Genomic DNA, 23,006 nt, shown 5'->3' on the forward strand with positions numbered 1-23,006 from the left:
CCTCCCTGCACTGGCCTGCGATAAATCATCGCTTGCACTCAAGCGAAAAAGAGTCGTTTCGACGTTTCAAGGGACCGTTTGTGCATTCGCAATTTATCAATCATAGATCACAAAAGATCTGAATTGAAAAAATCAAAACAAAAAAATCCGCGCGCGTTTTTGCCGCGAGAAAACAACTCTCTCTGCGAAAAGGACGCCAGCTCTCGAGCGCAGTAAACATCAACATCAACGACCACGTACATACTCGCGATTCGAAGCCGCTTCCAAATTCCAGACGCAGCTCGCTCGCACGCGGCTCCGCTATTTCCTTTGTAAGTACAATTCCTTGTGTAAGCATAATTCTTCCATTCCAGCGCGTTCCCGCGCGCAGCACCGGATCGAGCCTGATGGCGGCCGCCGAAGCCTTGACGTCGTTGCAGGACCGCATTGGCCGGCCGTTCGTCGCTCCCCGCCTTTATACCAAACAAACGAGGCTATCTCTCGGCGGAAGTGTACGAGTGCTCGCTACGCGTGTGTACAGATAGGAAAGCCGCGCGCGAGCGAGCGCCGTTACACAATGCTCTCGAGCGAGCTCGTTCCCCTCGATTTCTTCGACGCAACTGCAGCGCGCGGAAGAGGCTACACGACGGCCAGCATACCTATATATGAAAAGGCCTCGCATTCGGCTGCGATTCTAATAAGCCGATTTCGATTTACGCCAGACGCGCGGCCCGGGGGCGGGGCTGATGGATATCGGATTGATCGCGATCGACGCGTCCTTCCAATCTCGCCCTTGAACCCTAAAGACTTTTTCTACTTATGGCCGTGCACGCGCGATGTCAAAGTTCGAACGATTGACCTCTCTAATATAAGTATAATCGCGCGCATTGAGGCCTGAGGGGGAACACTGTTTCGCGTTGATGCGACGATCGGCGAGGGTGAAAGTCTCCGGCGGCCTTTTTCCGATTTTACAAGCCAGCACCGAACCGAGAGTCCCGGCTTTTTCCCAAGCTAAATAATGTCGTTTGCCGGCGCGCGCACGAACAGACGCAGGCATGAGGCATACCTGCCCCTCCCCCCCACAGAGGCGAGCGCGCGCGCGGAACGTAAACAAACACACTGTAACTCGGCCTGTATAACTGACCTTCCTCCGACCAGTCTCTGCTGTCCGGCTTCAGCTGGGACCACTCGCCCTTCAAGTCGTCGAAGCTAGCCATGGCTCCTATACTGGCTCTCGCTCTCCTCCGTATAGCTGTCCTCGAAATTCCTCCACAGCTGCCGCGGCTGCTGCTGCTTCTTCTTCTGCTGCTCGCAGCTACAGGTTGCACTCGCGTCCAAGAGTCCACGTCCGCGCGAGGAATTCCGCGGGAAACGAGCCTCGCCGCCGCCGCCGCCGCCGCTGCGCGCGAAGCATGGACTTATTGCGGAGCCGAGAGAGAGAGAGAGAGAGAGGGCGAGCGATAACGACTTTTTCCTCCTCCACACGTACCTCCCGTGTTATGCGGTCCTGTACCTGTACTCCTGCGCGTGCCTCTCTCCCTCGCTCGCTTCTGTGCGCCAGTGCTGCGGTTAGCGGCTAGGCTGCATAGGCCTTATAGCCTTAATTATAATACGGCCTATGGATATACATGTGCGCACACTATTCCGGCTGCCGCTCCGGCTCGACTGCTGACGCGCGCCTCTCACTTTAATTCCTGGCTTCTATGCGCGAGCGCTAAGGTAGCTCTGGAGTCTGCGGCCTCTGCTGACACTTGACTTGACTTGCCTCTGACGCTCTCTGCGTGTGTGTGCGATTTCCTGTTTTCTGGTGTGTTCGACACGAGATTCCAAATTTAATTTTCGCAGATCCAATCGTGTTATTATATGAGTACTCGCGCTGAACTACACTGAAACTCGAAGCAACAGCTTATGGTCTCTCTATTTTTCAATCAAGCTATACTTATTATATCTGAACCTAACATATGACCAATCGTTATCGTGGTGATTTAATTTAAGTTAAACATACAGTTGGATAATAAATAAATGTCATCGCCGCGCGGTCACACTCGTCACACTCACCGGTATAGCCGCACGTATGTGTAGGTATTACACGTATATGGTTCGTGCGCTTTTTTGCAACCAGGTGGCTCCAATAATGCAACTGTTCTCGCAAGTGGAAAGAAATGCCGAGGATCAGTATGTAACAGCAAAGTACAACTTGTACCGATTAGGGTCGATGCGCGGCAAAATCTTCGCTCTGATGTTATCTGTTCTTAGGACATTTAAGAGTGTAAGGTAATAACCCCCAATAACCCAATAACCCTTCCAATGTAATAAGGTTTTCTTGGCCGTTTGGGTCCTTTGTCTGACGACAAAAAACCGGGAAATGGCGGATGCTCGCGCCCTGATATATCGATCTTATTTTGCAACCGTCGATACAAGTGCCTTACACCTATTAAACCGGCTCCTTATTTATGGCGCTCAAGTATTTCCAAAAGATTGAAACTTAGGATTGTTGCATCTCGATAAGAAGCACCGCTTGCACTATCAAACTTTTTCCCCTATGATTCGTACTGTTATTTTACAGCGGGTAACATGAGCTCTTGTCAACAAATCAACTATGACAATTCGTTCAACTAAACGAGATAGGTTACTGTAACTTGATGCAGAATAATATCGATTCGAGCAGGGGCGTCTTTGTATAGAGGCCTACTAGGCCCAGGCCTAGGGCCCCGAAATCTGAGAATTAACCCAATAACCCTGAATATAACCAAATATAAATATAAAACCTTTACAACAAGCTAAATAACAAACCGTGTCGAATCGCAGATAATACGAAATAAGCTTTAATATATATAAACCAGAAGCATTTTTGAAAAGTGTTATTATATTATAAATATGAAATTTGAATTTCTACTCTTGACTTCGAGAGCATGTTACTAAGATGTCGCGCCGATAACGAGTAAGTGTATATCGTCGCTCCTTACGAACAGTAGCACTGTTCAAATTTCCCGTCATAAGTAGCACAACTCATTTGACGCACGCTAGGCTTATAGCACAACTCAAAATAGCCCGCGAAGACTAGCACAGCTCAAACTTTAAACAACGAATTTCTATAAAAATTTGCCGATTTTTGCGAAACTGTTCCTGATGAACATTTTTAAATATTCACAATTTACAACTTTTTACCGAATTTAAACTTGTTTTCACAAGTACAATAATTTTTTACAAACTTTTTTTAGAAATCTTCTAAAATTTCCGAAACCTTTTAAAACTTTGTTGGTTTGTCTGTCTTTGTCCAAGGTTTTCATGAACTTAACCAACAAAATAACCCAATAAAAACGTAAAATACTCACATTTTAAGTAATATAAAGTCGCAAGTTGTGCTAGTCTTGACGGCATTTCTGAACTGTGCTACTCTTCGCGGCAGATCGTGAGTTGTGCTAGTTTTCGTAGGGAGCGGCGATATAGAATAGCTCGTTGTTGCGTATCCATATACGCGGCGCGTAGCGGCGTCTCACGCACCGCAAGTTGCAAATATAAAACGTAAATACTAAAATAATTTGCAACTATAGAATTTAATAATTGATATATTATAAAAAATACATTTTTATTTCTTGCTTTTTTTTGTTGCAAAATCTGAGATTGCAAACTCTTCAAATGAAATAAAATTTAATACATCAGATTCTATATACATAGCCTATACATACTATTCTTGCCTGGGATATTTAACTTTACAAAAGGCAGTTCAATTATTATAAATTTATTTTTACTTACTCGTTACGTATTATATTTTTCTAAATAAGAAATTTGAATTTAATATTTCGATGAAATTTTGGGGGGCTCCCATATGATCTGGGCCTAGGGCCCCATGAATCGTAAAGACGCATCTGGATTTGAGGTATCTTTGCTGTATTATCTTTCCAATTGTTCAACTAATATAAAAGTTACAATGATTATTTTATTATTTTATTTATACAAAGTCAAATAGCTTTTTGAGCAAATACAAGACTTGAAAAAGTTACGTTTTCTTGACTTTCAAGAAGCCTGCGGTATTGGAAAAGTATTTTGCATTTGCCTCGCTGACTTTCTTCTCTGCAGCTTGTGGGTTCACAATTTCCAAGCCCTATTAATTGAGAAAAAAAACATTATTCCTGATAAATAATAATAATAATACGAATTGTCTGTACATAAATATATAGCATGTACCTGAAGTGGTGTGAATGCTATACTAGAAGCTGTTCCAGAAATTTGCTTTTTAACAGTTGTGCTACCGCCCCACTGCTGTTGTTTTTGTAGATTCTTCTGCAGCGTTTTTGAAATGCGAACTTTGGTCTTCTCATCAATTTGCGGTAACCTAATTCTTCCAGTGCCTGCTTTACCAATAGTACCTCGAGTGTATCCAAGATCTTCTTGATAAGCATCGCTTTCAATCTAGGCAACGTCAAAATAATCATAAATTTGTTCAAATATCTCCATTGTATTTTAATAATTTCTTTGCAAACTATTTCTAAAATACTTACATCAGCGAAATTCATTCTGTTGGCTTGTTTCCTAAATTCTGTAATAGCGTAGCGTTCCTTCATTTTACGGACCCTTTTACCACCACGCTTCTTCCTGCCTGGATCAATTGGCTTTGGCAATGGCTTGATAAATTTAACGGGTGGTGGTTCCAAAAGTTTGTCTAATTTTTTTTCAATTTCTTCACGCAATTGTTGACCAATTGTACCATCCGTACTTTCATGACAGGCATCAACACGAGCAGCAAGTGTACTTTTTGCAGCTACAAGTCTTGCAGCTTTTCTTCTCAAGTCCTACAGATTGAAATAAATAATATTTTAGTTACGATTATCAGTGAGATAATGATTATTTAATTTGCAAAAATTTATATACAATATTGACTTACTTCTGGGGTATCCTGTACAATTTTTGAATAATAAATAAATCCTGTGTGAGGTAATGCTGCGGTTTGTGAAAAACCAGATAATGTAGTCTTTTTAGTTCCTAAAAGTAAAATATTGCAAGCTGGCATTTTTGACAGCTTTGTTAATCCTCCAGCAACACCTATGAAAAATAGAACGAATCAGTAAATTAGTTGATTAAATTAACACATCAAAAGCAAAATCGTATACACCACATACCCATCAGCTTAGCTGCAGTTGAGGCACCAACAATTGTAGATAAATTTGGAGCAATAAATGCCATTCTACTCTCAACATACTCAAATATTCTTTGTTTTAAATTACTTAATTCGATAGCCATATCGCAGGCTTCATCAATTGCTGCCTTTTCTGCATCCGTTAACAGCTGTCTAAAAATCATAGCTTCATTTCAGTTACTGACATTCACCAAGTGTTTTTTAAAAATTAAAGGTATTGATTAATAAAATGGTAGGAATAAAAATATGCAATTATTACCCCTGTGTTGTTGATGCAGTTACAGAAACAACCATAATTGTTGCTTGAGTGAGGAACTGCTGTAAGATTTCGTTATTCTTTGCTCTGTCTAAATCATTTCCTAATTCTTTGACGGTCATCATATACTCCAAGTGTTCAACGACCAGAGATTCTAATTCTGGAAATCTTTTTGAGTATTTGCTAGTCGTAAACCTGTGTATTGTTGCTGAAAAACATGAGAATCTATTAGCTGATGAATCCACGTTGAGCATCTGCAAGAAAATCAGGTATCAATTGTTGAAAGATCTTACCTATTTCTGTGTCTATTTCAACGGCTAAATTGTTGGCTTCCACAATCAGCTGATATTCTGGATCGGACTCAACAGTACCTATAATGTCAGAGGACTTTCGAAGAATTTTGCTGTACTTATCGATCTGCGACGTGACCCTTTGCATCAAAGGTGAGTCCCATAATTTTGCTAGTTCTCTGACCGAGTCGACTTTAATATCTGGTAAACGAGAAAAACAAGAAATGCAGTTTTATTATCCCATTGTTATGTGCGTTGGCGATGAAACATTGGAATACTCTAATGCTACAAAGCTGTAAACTAACCTTTTTCCGTAATTTTGTTCGTCAACGATGTGGGAATAAGTTGTTCCGCCACCACCTGCTCCTCTGGCTCCTTGTCATCGGCGTCATCTTCAAGATCAGCTAATAGTTCGTCAGCCAAAGACATTGTGAGAAATATATGAACAACAATCAGGTAGGACTAACAAAATTACCTTTGTCAAGTCACGCCTCGGTCCCGCCAGGACTTCCTAGCTGTCAACTATAGCGAACTGGACTCACTGACTCACTAGAGACCTCAAACCAGGACTGAGTGAGAAACTGAGAAGCCCGAACAAGATAGGAATTAAAGGAAACTGGAAAATCGCTATAGATTTCCAAGTTGAAATTTTGTACAGGCAGAGGGCGATGCGGTCAACAGTGCTTGAAATTTGAATCAATTATTTGCAATGCTCATTTCATTAAGCCCTAGAGAACCGTAGAATGTAGGATTATCACTCGTCTCTCAGGAGGCTATATAGAGCAGTAAAAGCGTGGAACGAAAAAAAGCATAAGCAGCCATAAAACAGAGAGCCAAGCCGAGGACTAATAACGGTCTGGGGAAATCCCAACGCCGTGTCGCCGTCCAACGGCGCGGAGAGCGCAGCAGCACAGCAGAGCCCGCCGCCAGGTCAACGCGGGCGTTCGCCGCCGGCTTTTATTTGCGAATTGCGACGGACCTTTTCACCACTCCAGCCACCCACGCGCACCCTCCCCAGGGCCTCAAAACACCATCGAGGAGGGGGAAACCGAGGGGAGATGCTCCAGAACGAGAGTGCATCAGCAGACCACTCCGAGACGCGTTCCGATCCACATCATATTTTTGTAACCTGCAGTCGAATATACCCAAGACCTTTCTAATACAAGTCCTGTTTACTGTCAATTCAGTTTGTTTCCATTACCAAATATAATCCTGCTAAGATCAATTCCTATCTTTTACACAACTTCAGCTCGGACGACAAATATAGTCAATTTGAATTGCGCGCGCGAATCACGCTACCATTTTGGCCAAACGAACGCACTGGGTTATATATTATATAACGCAATAAAATATTATAACTGTCGCTGAGAGCGCCCTCTGCCGTATGAAATTTCAGAGCGCACATGTGGATTGAAATGTCAAATGTAAATTGTAAATGTGGAAAAAAAGCTACATTATACTATATATAAGTACTTATAGCTCTAAACTCTAAACTCTAAAGTCTAAAGTCTAGACTATAGTGTGGTTTTCTGCGGCGGTATGAACGTATTATTGTAAAGAATTGTAAATTGAATACGTCTTGCAGAAAATGTCGCCTTTCAATCAATTATGAATTACATGTTACTTACGTTTTGACACCGTACAAACTCTACACAAAAATAACCCTACACGCTAAACAAAATAATTCTGTAGTAAAATTACCAAAAATATGTGTGTAGGGAATTTCCGTGCAGTTATTTCCTGTGTAGAATTATTTTGCGTAGCGTGTAGGGTTATTTTTGCGTAGAGTTTGTACGGTGTCTACGTTTTTACTGAATGATATAATTCAAAATTCTCACAAACTGGGGAATACTTATCAATCAATGGCAAAAGGTGGTAATTTTGCAAGACTCGAAATTCAAATTTATTAGCATGCTTACAAGTTTCCCGACCAATCCAGTGCAGCGGCATAAATCGAGCAAATAAAACTGAAAATAGAAAAGCTCGGTGTGCGCGGTGTAAGGCACAAGTGTCATCGTGTGTGAACTAAGCAAACAAACGAGTAAGTAATAATCGGCGGCTCGCGATCGGGCTCCGCCGGCGTGCATCGCTTTATCTCGTCGTCGTCGGGGCGCGGTATACCTACTTACGAATCTGCTCTCCCACGTTGTAAGGCTGGAAAGGCAATAAAGGGAAAATGAGAAATGAAATCACGCGCTCTCGCTCTCTCGCTCTCCCCACGCAAACGTAAAGAGAATGGCTTTAGTCATCGACGAGAGAGCCGCTCCTCGTGAAGAAAATAGAGTCAGCTCTGAGAGTCTGATAAATTACGCGGCGCGGGGGAAATTTACACGGGCGGCTGCAGGCAGAGAATGAAGGAAACTATAGGTGTCAGCGCTGCAGCACCGGTTCGCTCGTATAATCACCCACGCAGCCTGACGAGAGAGAAAACAAACACGCGCGCACACGTCTCTCTCTCTCTCTCTCTCTCTCTCTCTCTCTCTCTCTCTCTCTCTTTGACTATATCGTCGCTCCCTACGAAGAGTAGCACCGTTCAAATTGCCGATTTTTGCAAAACTGACCCTAATAAACATTTTTAAATATTCACAATTTACAACTTTTTACCGAATTTTAATTGTTTTCACAAATACAATAATTTTTTACAAGCATTTATTTAAATTGTTCCCTTTTTTTTGAAATTTTCGAAACTTTTTAAAACTTAGTAACTTAAAGTAATCAAAGTCGTGAGTTGTGCTAGTATTGGTTTGAAAATTTGAACTGTGCTAGTCTTCGTACGGAGCGACGATATATATGTGTGTGTGTGTGTGTGTGTGTGTGTGTGTGTGTGTGTACGTATACCTGTGTGTAGAGAGAGAGAGAGAGAGAGAGAGAGAGAGAGAGAGAGAGAGAGAGAGGCGTCGCGCGGTGAGAATATAATTCCGTGCCAGCTTATATAAAGAACGGCCGCGCATCGGGCTGGTGCATCGGGATATTTAAGCCCACGCGACGAGACGACAAGTATGTAGAGTGTGCAGCGGCGGCGGCGCTTCAGCTTTTCCACCTCGTCATCGTCTCGACTGTCGCGGGGAAGGAAAGGGAGATGCAGGAGAGCGAGAGAGAGAGATACCAAGCGCGACCGTCAAGAAGGAGGAAGTGGCATGTACAGTATGTAGGGAAGGATGGGACCATTTCGTAACTTTTTTTTCGGAGCAGATATCTTTGCCGTCTTTCAATTACTAATCGGCTCATTTTATACAAATATCAAGTTAAGTGATAAAACTAAGTGACGAAAAATTTCGTGGCCCTTTCGCGAGACATTTTTGTAGTTGTACTCAATTTTAAAAAATCTCGGCTTTCCCGAAATTGCCCCAATCACGGGGCAAATTCGTACAGCGTCTGCTATAACATGTGCTTAATGCATGGAGGCGCAAATGGAAAATGCATATCAGTAGGATCAAAATACGGGAAAAGAGCTTCAATTTTAAAAAAATCCTTAAAAATGGTTGCTTTGGTAAAAGGTTGTCTGCGTCCGAAAAAGGCGAAAAAGTCACGAAGAAACAAGGGAAATGTTGTTATCCCCATTTGAAAAATCTTGCGATTGTCAGTATATGTATAAGCTCAGCGAGTCGTACGGAGTACGACGTGTAACCGGCGTGAAAAGTTTAGTCTTGAATGACATTTTTAACATATCGTCACCCGTGGAATCTCTTCGTGCGCGTTGGGTATGCAAACCGACTTCCAAGAAACTCTAAAATTACAGAATCGGCTTTCAAAAATAGGGGGTGTCGATTTACAAGCTCGCGATTCAACTCATATCATCCGGTACAAACGTCCATCTCTATCAATAACTCAAATCTGCATTACCGAAGCAAGATTAAAAGTCGTGCATTGAAAGCTAACTTCAATATACGAAAGAAAACATCCTCAGCTCCTATATAGCTCTCTCTCTCTCTCTCGCTCGCTCCTCCTGCGCGGGCCGCTCTGCATCGGAAAGAGCTATACCTAGGTATATTGCTTCTCAGAGCTCGTTCGCGCGCGTCCAGTCACGGATTCGCCCTTTGATCTCCTCCTGCTGCTGCAGCCGCTGCAGGTGTGTCGCGTTCTTTCATATCCTTCTCTCTCTCTCTCTCTCTCTCTCTCTCTCTCTCTCTCTCTCTCTCTTTCTCGACTCGAGAGAGCGCGCGCATCCGGTGCTGCTCCGCAGTGCATGTACGTACAGTATCCCTGCATACTCTTTACCGTAGAGTACACTCGTACGCCTATACAGGCGGGAGAGAGGATCCTAGAAACAAGAGACCGACCTAAAAGAGAAACCCGCAGCTCGCACGCACAGCTTTTCTTTCCGCTCGATCATGCAGTCGTCCACTCGTCCTCGTCGGCGCCTCCCCGGCGACCAGCGTCACCGCATCAACGGTCGCTCTAGTAGTCCAGCCGATTTCGCTGCTACTAGTGCTACTGCCGCCAGTGCTGCCTCACCTGATGCCCCTGCCTGCCCACTAGCGCGCTCCGCCTGAGCCAGAGAAAGCCCCGTGTAATTTTCCTCTGCGGCAGCTACGCTATATCTCTTTCTCACTCGCTCTCGCTCTCCCGAGAGTCCCGAGAGAGCTGAGTTTGGTTTGCCGAGCCCGCAAGACGCAAGTGTGTGTAGTTCGGACTCGACGGCTCTGCCTGTCTCTCTTCAGTCAGTGCTGCGGCGACTACTTTACAGAACTCCGCCGAGTGTGTGTGCGAATTCCTCGGCGGCGGCGGCGGCGCAGCAGCACGACCTGCATCGGAGACGTTTCAACGCAGCAATACGTAGTACGTACCAGCAGGGCGGCTACGAGGAGGGTCAAAGAGAGAATCGACGGCGGTGGCTAAGAGGTGCGCGCGCCACATACACACGCGCCTCGCCTGCTGTCTTTCTCTCTTCTCTCGCAACGCGGACGGACGGCCAAAGAGAGAGAGAGAGAGAGAGAGAGAGAGAGAGAGAGAGAGAGAGCCAAGTCCAGCAGCCAGCCATCAGCAGCAGCAGCAGTGTAGGAAGACGAGCCAAGAACAAGAGAGGCGCAGGCTGCTGCCGTCTCTCTGAAAAATGCCCTGAGTAAGAGAGAGAGAGAAAGAGAGGACGAGCGAGAGCGTATGTGTGCAGTGCAGTGCAGTGCTTTCTCGTGTGCAGAGCCGAGTTATCGTCGATTATCGGGCACCGCCGCCGCGTAGCCGCCGCCGACACAGCGCGCTCCGCCCTCGCAGACCGCTCGCTCCTTTGTGCCTTCCTTCCTGCCTGCCTGTCCGACTGCCGGACTCCGATCTTCCTGACGGTGACCCAGTGCGCTCGGACTTGGATCGAAAAAGAGACGGGCTGAGAGTCTCTCTGCGTCGTTCTCTCCTACTCTCTGCAGCGGATACGGCGCACCTTGGACGTCCGGCCCCTGAGTGAAAGGGCGGCTGCGGCAAGATGGCGGGCCCCCTAACGTGGTCCTGTACCTGGTGCCTTAGGTTCAAGTTCAGCCCCGAGGAGATAGAGCAGAGGTACAAGAGCCAGGAGATCGACAGGATGCTGGAGAAGGACCGACAGGCCTTTCGCAGGCAGGTCAAACTCCTGCTGCTGGGGGCTGGCGAAAGTGGCAAGTCCACCTTCCTCAAGCAGATGAGGATCATTCACGGCATCAAGTTCGAGGTGAGAGAGAAGCAGAGTGTCTGTGTCAAATTGACAGTTGTCTCTGTCTTTTGAACTAGTTCGTTGCACTTTACAAGCTTTTCTCTCTGCAAACATGAGCTATTCTCAGTTTTTTTTTTCAATCAATGATTCTGCTTTGCTTGTGCTCTGCGTTGACCCATTAATCATCGCAAACAGATCCATCTTATCTCGGGGCTTTTGAATTCATGAACGTGCGCACAATTTTCACGCACTGATAGAGCTATAAAATCATTCTGACGTTTGTCAGGTTTAAGTACTACTATTTTTTTTGACACCCTAATCGGAGAGTCGCATTGTATCTATTGTAAAATCATTAGTTTGTGTAATTATGTTCTGCTTTGAAGTCTTTACAATAGCCAGCTCCAATGTACTTTTCTTATTAAGCCAGCTATCTGTGTTATGCCTCTAAGAGTACAGATTGCTGTCATCCATGTTCCATATCTAGAACCTTATGTAAAAGCACAATACCAGATTAGAGGCTCCGCTCCCATGTAGTACTTTATCTCTATTTTTTTGCAATGTATGATAACTTGAAATTAAATGACCTCTTCTCACATTGTTTAGTTAATAATTTATTTAATGGGCATTATTTTTTCACTTCTGTAGCCTGAGCTGGTTAAGGAATACCAGCATGTCATTTATCAAAACATTATAAAAGGAATGAAAGTCTTGGTGGATGCTCGAGACAAGTTAAATATTCCTTGGGAGCAGCCCAAAAATTATGACATCGGCTACCAACTGCTGAAATTTGAAAATACCATGATACTGGATGCCCGACTTTTCCTCCACTATGTACCAGCACTCCAAAGTCTATGGAAAGATGCTTCAATTAAGAAGGCATTTGATAGACGAAGAGAGTTTCAATTGGTAAGTTTTAGAAACTTACCAGAAAATTCATTCCTTCCATGAAATAAATATTTTTACTTAGTTTATCAACATCCATCACTTCATTGCTTACATAAGTACATACAGCACCATAAATGATACTATTTGACACCTACTGGGTTTTGTTATATTTCAGAGTGACTCAGTGCAATACTTTCTGGATAACCTTGATAGGATTGCCAGAGTGGTGAGAACAAATTAATTCAGATCACAATCCAAATAGAACAATGTGACTATAGATTAATTTTGTTTTGCAGGATTATGTTCCCACACATCAAGACATTTTGCACTGTAGAAAAGCCACGAAAGGAATATCCGAGTTTGTCATACAAATTAACAACATCCCATTCTTATTCGTTGACGTAGGTGGGCAGAGATCACAAAGGCAAAAGTGGTATCAATGTTTTGACTGTGTAACTTCAATACTTTTTCTTGTGTCTTCTTCTGAATTTGATCAAGTTTTATTAGAAGATAGGTAAGATTGTAAACATTAACAAATGTACAATTCAATGACAATTTCTATACAATAGACACTACGATATCATCTTTATTTTTCAGGCGAACTAATAGATTGGAAGAGTCAAGGAATATATTTGATACAATTATCAATAATATGATATTCTACGGAGTATCTGTCATACTATTCTTGAACAAAACCGATCTGCTTGATAAAAAAGTCAGATCTTCAGACACGAACGTTCGCTGGTACTTCCCGCAGTTTACGGGCGATCCACATTCCATGAAAGATGTTCAAAATTTTATATTGGACCTATTTGTATCAGTGAAAAGGGACCCAAAAAAGCCGTTATTCCATCACTTCACCACTGCTGTTGACACGGAAAATATCAAAGTTGTCTTCAACGCTGTGAAAGATACAATTCTGCATCGTAACTTGGAATCACTCATGCTGCAGTAACAGCGTGAACGTAGATTATCCAAGGCTACAGTTAGCAGCGATCGCGATCGAGGTATGCGCTGATTTTTTTTTAGATAAACTGAGCTAAGACTCCCCGTTTTTATATGAATATTGCAATACGAATTAGCAGCTACTATTTGAAAGACAATATATTTATATTTATGGAATTTAGAGAGATAACGAGAGCTTAGCTTAACGTCATTCTGTTCAACGTTATATTTACGTAATGACGATTAAAGTTGCGTGGTGAAAATTGCCTAATAGAAGACAATTTTGAGTTTATGGATTTTGTAAGACAAATCTTCCATCCCCTTTTTTTGATAAACATATTGATGAATGAATGTGAGTTATTGATTATTATACAATATTTCGTGTAAATAGCGAACTCTAATCTATACGTTGTCAATAATCGATAGTGGATTTATATATATTTACACGAATAAGAAATAATTCGAAAGAAATTTTGATAGCCCAAATTCTTACGTTTTGTACAGATGTTTTGTGACTTTCTTAACATTTTATATGCGATTTATAAGAAAAATACTGGTAATTTAATCGGATTTCAAGTGGAATAATTTATTTCTTATGTAGAATAATAAATAATAATATCTACCATTAAAATCCGTTGTAATGCTAGGTAACAAAGAAACCAAATACTAGATCCATGCCATAAAAACCAAATGAAACCAACCAGTTTGTGTTCAAATTATCACGAAAAAATTCACAAAATTTTCAATTAATTTACAACTGAGAAAAAAAATTCACCAACATCAAAGCAGAAATATTTTAAGCATATACTGTATTGTCTTGCTCGGAGAATCTACAACTATACAAATCAAGTAACAAGCAATATTTTTTGGAATATTCTGTCTTGACTACAATGTTTATTACACACACACACCCACACACGCACACACACACACGTGTATTATTATGTAAAATTATCATTGCTGTCGTACGTTATTTCTTACAAAAATTTACACTCACAAATTGGTATTTTCTAAAGGCTAGAGCTCAATTTTTAAATTGTGATAGTAGCTCCGAGGCTTCCAAATATACACATAGGTAACTGTGCCATGGATAAAAGTCTTTGAGGTTCAAGAATCTCTGATTGATATATTTGCATTGTATTTACTGTATCAAAACGACCGACCTATAAAAGGATCGTAATTGGGAATGTCTCCGTTCAAATTAAATTCCAATGTTGTTGCTAAGTATAAATTGGTTGATTCTTTATTTTTTTTTTAACATTGTAATCAGTATTATTGTCGCGTCCCTTATTGGACGACGGATCCTCCGTTTCTACTATTGAGTATTCCAAATTGAAAATTAGGCAACAAATTGTTAAACGTTTGTTCATAATTTCCTTACGTTGCAATGCAATCTAATTGTTTAAATGCACATTGATAACATATTTTTTGTCACTCATTAAACAATTAGAATGCACGACACTTGTTTGCGTCAGTAGAAATGTACCTATTTCTACCAATTTCGTTTAAATTGTTATTTTTCCACCTAATGTATGAGAAAAAAACCTCTGGCAGCGATAAAATGAATCGAACTGGATTTGCGCTTACAGAAATCGATAGCTAGAGATTTTACGTAGTAACATTAAAACAACCAAAGAGTTCTCTGTAGTATTCATATTACTGCACCATTTTGGTCATTTACTAATTTATTTCATCGTGTATTTTCTATTTAGAAACAGCTCTTTAAAAAATGCTAACTTAAATAACTACAGAGTCATCGATCAATTGTATTAAAGTCACGTATAATCTTAGCTCGATTTTCATAAAAAAAAATTGCAAAAGCGCGTTGCGGTAAATATTGACAAGTTTGTTTGTCAATTTAAGTGGTAATATATAATATGAAAAAAAATTTGTTTATTATTTTTGTACATATATACATATAAATCGTTGAAAGTAATTTAATGGTGTGGAGCTTTATAAGATTTTTAACCCCTTTGCATGCTTTGTACTGAGCGTAAAAAGAAAAAAATCTAATTTTTATAATTGGTCTATGAAATATTTCTGTAGGGGGAAACTTCAGTGATTTGATGATTAATTGTTGAATAGTATCTGAAATTTTACTATATTCTTATTTTTTTACATCTTCAACTGGTGCTACTTTTGTAAAAAGTTTTTAATAACTTTTCTGTAATTTCTTAAAAATACTTATAAATGTATTAATTAATTTCATTTTAATTATAAAACGCATGCATACAAATAACGCAGAATCTATCTTATTTAATAGTTATTTTAAAATGTTTACTGAAGTCTCTCCTTTAATATTCAAGTGTACATTCCTTAGAAGCCGAAAAATTGGCTTGCGATTTTTGGTAGTCTTACTTTTATACTACTTGATACGAGGAATTTTTTTGAAGTCTAAAATTATTGTTTTGTAGTATAAGCTGCGCTATTAATTTTGGTGGAACGTTTTATTGACGCATTTCCGACTCCGTAACGTATTCTTAGCAATTAATCGAACAAATCGAATGGGTTTTGAGTTGGAATTATTTTTACGCTATTTTTACTTTAGCATTGTGCACAATGTCCGCCCCGAGTTTTGTAAACATATTAAACGGCTTTATTAAAACGTATACGCTGCGTATCCTTCGATAACGACGTTAAGTAACCTCTGTAATTTTTATAACAATTTTTAGAGCAGATATTTGTACTCTTATATTCTCGATATCCGTCGACTGATAACGAAAACACGACTGCAATAATATTACTGTTGTGTATCTTTGTACATTAGCCAGCGAATAATATATAAGTAATGAGTATATATGTATTAAATTTACCGCTTGTAAATAGTGAAATTAGTATGGGTTTTTGCAACGACTTTCATCAGCATGGCTCTGTAGCATTAGACTTTTTTGCGATGCGACGCATTTTTGGAAAGTTTATACTTCAAGAATTTGTTGTACGATATAAAGACTTTAAAATAAGGCTACATTTTTCGTGTAACTACGATGCGAGCCAACATTATTTTGTAAAGTTCACTGCGATTTGTTATATATGGCTGCTAAAGATTGAGATTTGTTGGAGAACATTTTTTTAATATTTCCATAGTGTTTGTACTCACGTAACCGCAACATACGTCATTCATATACGAAAAAAAAGATTAAATCTTAGAACTATGAAAGGAAAGTAATTTCATGAAACAAAAGTGGTGATGGTATTTTATGAAAATTAAAAGTAGTATTCTAAATAACCTTTTTTAATTCCAATTTTCATATATGACTAGGGTTTTTGTATGAATAGAATGCAACAACTTTGTGAAAATTTGCTTCAACAATAGAAAAAAAAAACAGTGTTAACTGTTTTATCGAAATGGTACCATTTATTGGCGATATTTGTCTGTATACGAGATTTTATTTTGTTATGTTGATTACATTTTATTGTATATGATCTGAAGTATGTAGATATATCGTGCCTTTTTATATATTGTATATTTGTAAATAAAATACTTTACATGATTTATTATAATAATGTAGCATACTTACGAAAATAATAAATGAAACTCCTAAATACCAATGTATTTTTTAATGTTCCTTTAACAGTATCATAAGGGTAAAAATTAAACGTATACTTGAATTTTTGAATATATTGCATTTATTTGCCATAAGCAATTTATGCAGCTTTCTGCTTTTTTTACAAATGAAAAAACCAACATGCTTAGGGCGTTTTATGTAACTTATCAATAGTAAAATGCACATTATTTACAAGTCCGCAAAACATACAAAAGACTTTTCACCTTGTTGAACTATAAATTGATATTACACCAAATTATAGATTTGTAATGGTCTGAAATACACAGTGATAATATGTAATCTACATACCGTTTTCGTTTAAACATCACATTGGTAAACTAATCATATGATTGGCGAATATAAAGTATGCAATATAATTACTTTGCATGACGCTCGTTATTTTATATATTACAAAAATATTTACAAACTTGCATTTTAATATCAGTTTGATGTATAAAAGTACATAAGAATTTCTATTTTACTTTTTCTTTGCAAAAAGTATGTGCGCGTATTATTTTTTAAAGGCAACTTCTTTGTTGATTACATTTCTTTGAGCATAATAGTACATTATATGTGTAGCAAAAATGTTTTTAAAAATTGTATTATATAAGTATGCAAAAACGATTTACGCCAGGAAATGTTCCACAGGACCAGTTACATCGTTTAAAATTTGGTGATTAATAAATCTTAAAAGACATCTGGACGGTTGTCTCGTGATAACGGTATACATTCATCAAATTCTTTTGAAGGTATTGCCTTGAGCTTGATATAAAAAGTTGTGCTTCTAGATACTGCATATATATATATATATATATATATATATATATATATATATATATATATATATATATATAACCTGAGCTTTTCAAAGGAATGTATTACTCTTCAGTATAATGGCAATATTCATCCGATATATAAAAATTGATGTACGGGTGTACAAACATCTTTATACTTAGTATTCTTGTATGTATCAAATCTTTCTTTGTGTATAGTAAAATATAAGAATAGCACACTTTCTTGAAAAATCTGTTTTAAATAAGTTTGAAAGTTAGCCTTCTTTTTATATACTGCGCGTAAAATCTAGATGTTTAAGCACAAAATATCAGAATATATTGCGTGCAATTTGAGCTTATTTATGCGCATAATAGAAAATTATTCGTTTTCATTTCGATTGACATCCGTATGCGTTGAATCACATTAGAGCGCGAAATTGCACTTTCATCATTGTTGCGTGATACATATACTATTATAAATTGATTTTTTGACGGAATCGGTATCATAATGGACGCCTAAATAGGCATTCAAATATATAAAAAAAATAGTCGGAATGTTTACATCAAACGATGACTAATTTACATAAATATGAAGAGAGCCATAATTAGAAAAAGTTTATATCAATAAGAAATAAATCTTTTAAAAATTTCTTAACAGCCAACAAGGAATAAATTTAATAAGTTTAACGGCTCTCGAGCATGCAGCTATAGTAAACTTTTGCATATATAGTAAATAAGAAAATCGTCCGTACGGGAGGGTCTCTTTGATGCGATGTATTTTTATTTTTATTTTTTGTAAATTTTCTAGCTTACGGAGGCATTTCAGCTCGTTTCCGCGCGCAAAGTGTATTGGGAGTATAAAGTTAATTCGCGGTCAGAAAAATGGCGGCGACAAAATCGCTAGTTATACATTGCAAGAGCGTGTTTTTTCAAGATCCTAGGTATAGCAATTTGTTCAAAAATGCATTGCAAAGAGACGGACAATTTCCTCGATCGCTGTATATCTATAACGACATGATCGAGGGCCCTTAACGCTTGATTTCGAACAAAATTAATTAATAATATCAAGAAAACAATAAAATCTTGCTGTTTAATAAATCAGAAAGAAATCGTATAAATTAACGTTCATCCGAACTACGCTGCATAAGAAATTACTCTTCTTTATACAATACATTTGTTTCTACATGACATCATCTATTTCTTCTGACTTATAATATGTAGTATTATTAAAATACATGATCGCACTATTAGATCTTTCAAAAATCTGCCGATATTTTGACTGATTAGCAGTGTCCGCCTTTACGTATGTGTATAATAAGAGATATACACAGGTCAATAAATTCGTTACTTTCTATACAGCTTCTAGCACCAATATAATGACTTGTGCATTTTCAATGAAAAGTCAAAAATATCAAGATACCTTTCAAAACCTAGTTTTACGCAGTTTTGAAAAATAGACAATTTTCACACTACACTCAACTTGTCCCAGTTGATATGTACTTTTAAGCTTTTTATATGTACACTTTGTACACTAGAAAGACAATTGTCATGAAATGTCTCGTAAGGAAAACAAAAAAGAAAATTAGGATATAATAAATTACAATTCTAATTCTTCGGCGGTACGAGAAAGTCTGTGGTTATCAATGCGTCGACGCTGACTCCGTCGGACAGCGTCGGCTCTACGATAAGGCTCCGACCTCAGGCCTAGAAGGATATCTTCGAGTGCTCCGTTGTAAACCTCATCTTGCTGCAACAGTTTCTTCTCTTGAACCAATCTGGTTTTATTCTTCAACTCGTTTATAACAGCATCCTATTAAGCAAAAGACAAATTGAAAATGGAATTAATCCAATTCAAATTCCTACTGTCAAAATCATCCAAGATTCAAATAAATTTTGTTTGAATCTACCATGATTTGTTAGAATGTAATTATAACAAATTTTCTGAAAATAAGTATAACAAATGAATGAATCTTGTAAAGATATATTTAAATAATTCGTATAAAATATTTTGATAGAGCTATTTATATAATAAGTGGATAACAAATTAACGTTGGCATTAAAAAGTATATTTCTCAAGCAACATCAATGCGCTTCGATACATGCTGCTGCACATACTTTGAAAATCATTCCATGCTCCAAACGAGTGGAATGGAATAATGTGTCTCTGTGCTTGTGAGTTTTGATCGATAACTTTAATCAATTAGTGATTGGAATTTATAATGTAATATGCAATAGTGCATTGTGTAAATGAGAGTTAGGCAGTCATTTCTAGACTTTAATATTGAAAAAATATTCTTATAGCAGGATATTAGTGAGGAGGAACTTACATGTTGTGATTTGTTTAGACATTGTTACGTTTTGAGCTCCAGTTCATTTAGATGTCGATGTAACAATGACTTGTTCGAATTACAGCAAAATTTCGGTGACTTTAAGTCGGAATAAATATGCAACAAATAAAAAACAGGAATTTTTAAAATTTACTCTTTACAATACTAAATTACACTTTACATAAAATATGGCAGTGGAGTAGCCATTGTTTATTCGCACACTCATTTTAAAAACCCCGATATATATATATATATATATATATATATATATATATATATATATCATCATGCGATTTCACAACGTGCAAAGACTGAATAAATTCCGTTATAACTTGAATGTTCATAAAAGAAGTTACACTTAAGTTAAGATGTATATATAAATATATGTATTTAACTTTTTAAATCACAACTATCAGTAAATTTCTTAGTTCATTTTTATTACAAATATGTTATTGCCCCCCTTACGTGCTTATACTTTGTAGGTTTTTGAAAGGAAGAAGTTTGTGATCATGAGTAAGTGTGATAAGTATGAAGAGTTAAAACAAAATCATGCAGTTAATTACTAATAAAAGCTAGCAAATGATAAATACAGTGAGCTAGTATATAAAGTAGGACAACGAAATAAGCCAACCAATTGTGTTAAGATATAAATGTTAATAATACAAAGGTTGTTAAGTATAAATTGGGAAGCAGTAAAACAAATTTTAAAAAATCAATCGAAACTAAGCATTGATGTTGATAGAGAAAAGCTTTATCGATGAACAAAAATTTAATATTTATGTATTATCTAGATAACGTTTTGATTATTATTCTTAAACAATTCGTCTTAAAAATAAATTCCAAATAATGAATAAATGTATGATCATTCAAAGCAAAACATGCATGATGAAAAAGCTGCCGTTAATTTGTAGAAGAAGACTTTAATTATTAAGGTAGCGACAACGTTGTAAAATACCTGTTGCTTCTTTTGGTTCAATTTGTTCCTTTTGATAACTTCCTCCGAGGTATTCAAAGCTTCCGCTGCCGCTAATTCTAATCTTCGACGCTGTTCATTCTCTTGATCTGCAGCCTACAGATTTTAAATGTAAAATTTTAATTTCACGTAACTCTGTACGATCGTCATTTATGATTTACCAAAATTGCGACGAATAAAATACCTTAAATGCTCTCGCGAATCGAACGAGAAGCGAAAAGAACGTATTAGCATCAGCTTGTCTGGGACTTTCGCCGAAGAACTCGACACATTCCCTGAAAGCATCTCCGGCGATGCGGGCATCGGATTTTAAGCGGCGCAGCTTTTCTTCGGAATTGTTAAGGAAATCTCGAAGCACCGTATTGTGTTTCTCCTTGCCTCGCAATTCGAACTCCTTGCGAACGAGGTCCATTCCTTTCTCTAATTCGTGCACGTCGGTCGTTACATTCTCAAGAGACACTGAAAAGATAAAAAAAATTTAACGAACCATCCAGCAGCATACAGCTATTATGCGTGGCGTTGCATAGTTGTCGCCCAGTACCTGTCGCAGCCTTATCGATGTACATTAATTCGGATTCAAAGTTCACGAGTTCAGGAAATTTGAGTCTTATCGTTGCCACAATATAGTGCAGAAGGCACATCCGTTTGTCAGTCGACTTGGTATCCAAAAGTGTATCCAAACTTTGCAGCTTGAAACCGTAAGCGGGGCCACGCTTACTGCTATTCAGATAATTTCCAAAGGCAAGAATTATTTCTAAAACGGCCCGTAATTTCTTTGAACACTTGACCGAACTCGATGCAGATATCACAGCGTGTATTTGGGGAGCGATGAGGTGCACGTTGTCGAAGAAGTTCCCAATGTAGTTCATGATGGACAATTTCGTAGATATTCTTTCGACTTTGCCAAGCTGTAGCAGGAATTTGTCTTCCTCGGTTAAGAGGTTCACATTCTTCTTCTCGATAATGTATTCTCGGTACGCTTTCGTCTAGAGAGAAACGAGAAAGAAAAATGAACATTAGTTTCCGGTCGGTGAGTTTGGAGTGCACGGCGATTCCGCACTCACTTCTTGTTCCGTCGGCACCATTCTTTGCAGCAATTCCACGTTCTCGAGCGAAAGAACCTTAAGATCGAGTGCATTGACTGCCGTAATGACTTTCTCTACCGGCATCTCCATTTTCCTCCTCGAGATCGCTGTAATAATTTGAGAAGGCAATTGAAGCGTGCGCATAATAGTGCGATGCGTAGGTAATCGAAGGTCGCGCGGCAATGTACTCACCGATATTTCGCAACCTGGTGTGTTCGAGGAGCGAAACGTTCTCGGGCTTCTTGAACCTTTTGCTGGGGAAGCTTTGAAGGCCGTCGATTTCGCTGGTGCCATTCGTCAGGTGAGTGCCCAAGCCGATTTTGAATCTCTCCTCGAAGTCCGTGAAATCGATGTAGCTGTGTAGTCGGTCGTCGTCCAGCTCATTGAAGATGGTGCCCCGCACTTGGTTGGGTTTGAGGGCGATCCAATTCAATGTCGGGAGCTTGTATTTCGTTTGAACCTGGCCGGGAGCAGAGAACGGCGCTCAGCAAAGGGAGTACAAAAGGCTTCACCTCGTCATTCGCGGGCAATCTCACCTTTCGTTTGATGGTCATCGCGCCGTCGGGAGCCTGCATCATTCCGGCGGGCGGCGGCGGGATCGGGGCGGGGGGCGGCGGCGGCTTGTGGTTGCCCGAGCTCGCGGGATCCCTGGGCATCGGCGGCGGGCAGGGGGGCGGCGGCGGGGCCGGCGCTGGAGGTGCGACGAGTTCCGGGGGCGGCAGCGGCGGCGGCGGCGGCGGCGGCGGCGACGACGTCGAATTGGTCGTCGGCACCGGCCCGTCCCGAACTGGCGAGGTCGCAGCCGAGCCGTTTCGGAGATTGGCGGCTGTCGAAGGAATGCGGCTGAGCGTAATGCGCAACTGGCGTGGCGGCGATTTCAAGCGGAAGAAAGTGTCGGCTTACCCGAAGAGCCCTTGGTGAGCGTGCCGGTGAGGGTCTCCAGCTCGATGATTTTGCTCTCCAGGACGCTCTGCCTCCTGGCGGAGTCCTGGCGCTGCTTCTTCAGCGCGGCGAGCTCCTCTTCGACGAGTCTGCGAGCCTCCAGCGCCTCGGCGTACTCGACCTTCAGCGCGCCGAGCTCCGTCTCGAGCTCCGCCAGCTTCGCCAAGGACTCCCTCTCGAGCTCGCCCATCCGGTCGTGCGCCTGCGTCGAGAGAAAAGAGATGAAAGAGATTTCCAATTGCGTAAATC

At 39.8% G+C, this 23,006-nt stretch overlaps 5 protein-coding genes across 10 annotated transcripts in view; 1 reads left to right on the forward strand and 4 right to left on the reverse strand.

Annotated features, from left to right (window-relative positions):
• The window catches only part of LOC100115491, a 34,206-nt gene extending 32,505 nt beyond the window's left edge, over positions 1–1,701 (reverse strand). Inside the window, exon 1 of the mRNA XM_001600154.5 lies at positions 1,124–1,701. Within this exon, the coding sequence (XP_001600204.2) occupies positions 1,124–1,196 (73 nt within the window). The 5' untranslated portion in view covers positions 1,197–1,701. The remainder of the gene's footprint in view (positions 1–1,123) is intronic.
• LOC100115042 (SET and MYND domain-containing protein 4) overlaps positions 1–23,006 on the reverse strand; it is a 656,582-nt gene that overhangs the window by 485,257 nt on the left and 148,319 nt on the right. The gene's annotated exons all lie outside the window — the stretch shown is intronic.
• Positions 3,580–6,245, reverse strand: LOC100115350 (U4/U6 small nuclear ribonucleoprotein Prp31). 2 transcript variants are annotated; one of them, XM_031925380.2, is made up of 10 exons: positions 6,138–6,245; positions 5,968–6,066; positions 5,666–5,863; positions 5,376–5,580; positions 5,100–5,269; positions 4,865–5,022; positions 4,482–4,772; positions 4,168–4,392; positions 3,984–4,084; positions 3,580–3,893 (listed from the first exon to the last, which is right to left on the reverse strand). In XM_031925380.2, the coding sequence occupies exons 3-10, from the start codon at positions 5,808–5,810 to the stop codon at positions 3,890–3,892; spliced, it is 1,299 nt and encodes a 432-aa protein (XP_031781240.1). In that variant the 5' UTR covers positions 5,811–5,863; positions 5,968–6,066; positions 6,138–6,245; the 3' UTR covers positions 3,580–3,889. The 2 variants fall into 2 exon arrangements, with proteins under 2 accessions (XP_031781240.1, XP_031781239.1); XM_031925379.2 differs by having other exon boundaries at positions 5,968–6,238.
• Positions 9,820–16,613, forward strand: LOC100115318 (guanine nucleotide-binding protein subunit alpha homolog). The gene is made up of 5 exons (XM_001600026.5): positions 9,820–11,300; positions 11,928–12,188; positions 12,343–12,393; positions 12,464–12,681; positions 12,765–16,613. Exons 1-5 carry the CDS (start codon positions 11,079–11,081, stop codon positions 13,120–13,122), a joined length of 1,110 nt encoding a protein of 369 aa, XP_001600076.1. The 5' UTR covers positions 9,820–11,078; the 3' UTR covers positions 13,123–16,613.
• LOC100115286 (formin-like protein) overlaps positions 16,722–23,006 on the reverse strand; it is a 40,150-nt gene continuing 33,865 nt past the window's right edge. For 3 of the 5 annotated variants that reach the window (XM_032601615.1, XM_032601616.1, XM_032601617.1), the window contains exons 10-17: positions 22,719–22,959; positions 22,352–22,641; positions 22,008–22,275; positions 21,795–21,922; positions 21,272–21,716; positions 20,915–21,189; positions 20,713–20,826; positions 19,028–19,240 (exon numbers count right to left, since the gene is read on the reverse strand). In XM_032601615.1, coding sequence (XP_032457506.1) covers positions 19,028–19,240; positions 20,713–20,826; positions 20,915–21,189; positions 21,272–21,716; positions 21,795–21,922; positions 22,008–22,275; positions 22,352–22,641; positions 22,719–22,959 — 1,974 coding nt within the window. Of the gene's footprint in view, positions 19,241–20,712; positions 20,827–20,914; positions 21,190–21,271; positions 21,717–21,794; positions 21,923–22,007; positions 22,276–22,351; positions 22,642–22,718; positions 22,960–23,006 lie in introns of all 5 variants that reach the window. The other 2 variants (XM_032601614.1, XM_032601618.1) reach the window with 1 other exon arrangement.

Source organism: Nasonia vitripennis (genome assembly GCF_009193385.2).
Source record: "Nasonia vitripennis strain AsymCx chromosome 2 unlocalized genomic scaffold, Nvit_psr_1.1 chr2_random0010, whole genome shotgun sequence".
Lineage (NCBI taxonomy): Eukaryota > Metazoa > Arthropoda > Insecta > Hymenoptera > Pteromalidae > Nasonia > Nasonia vitripennis.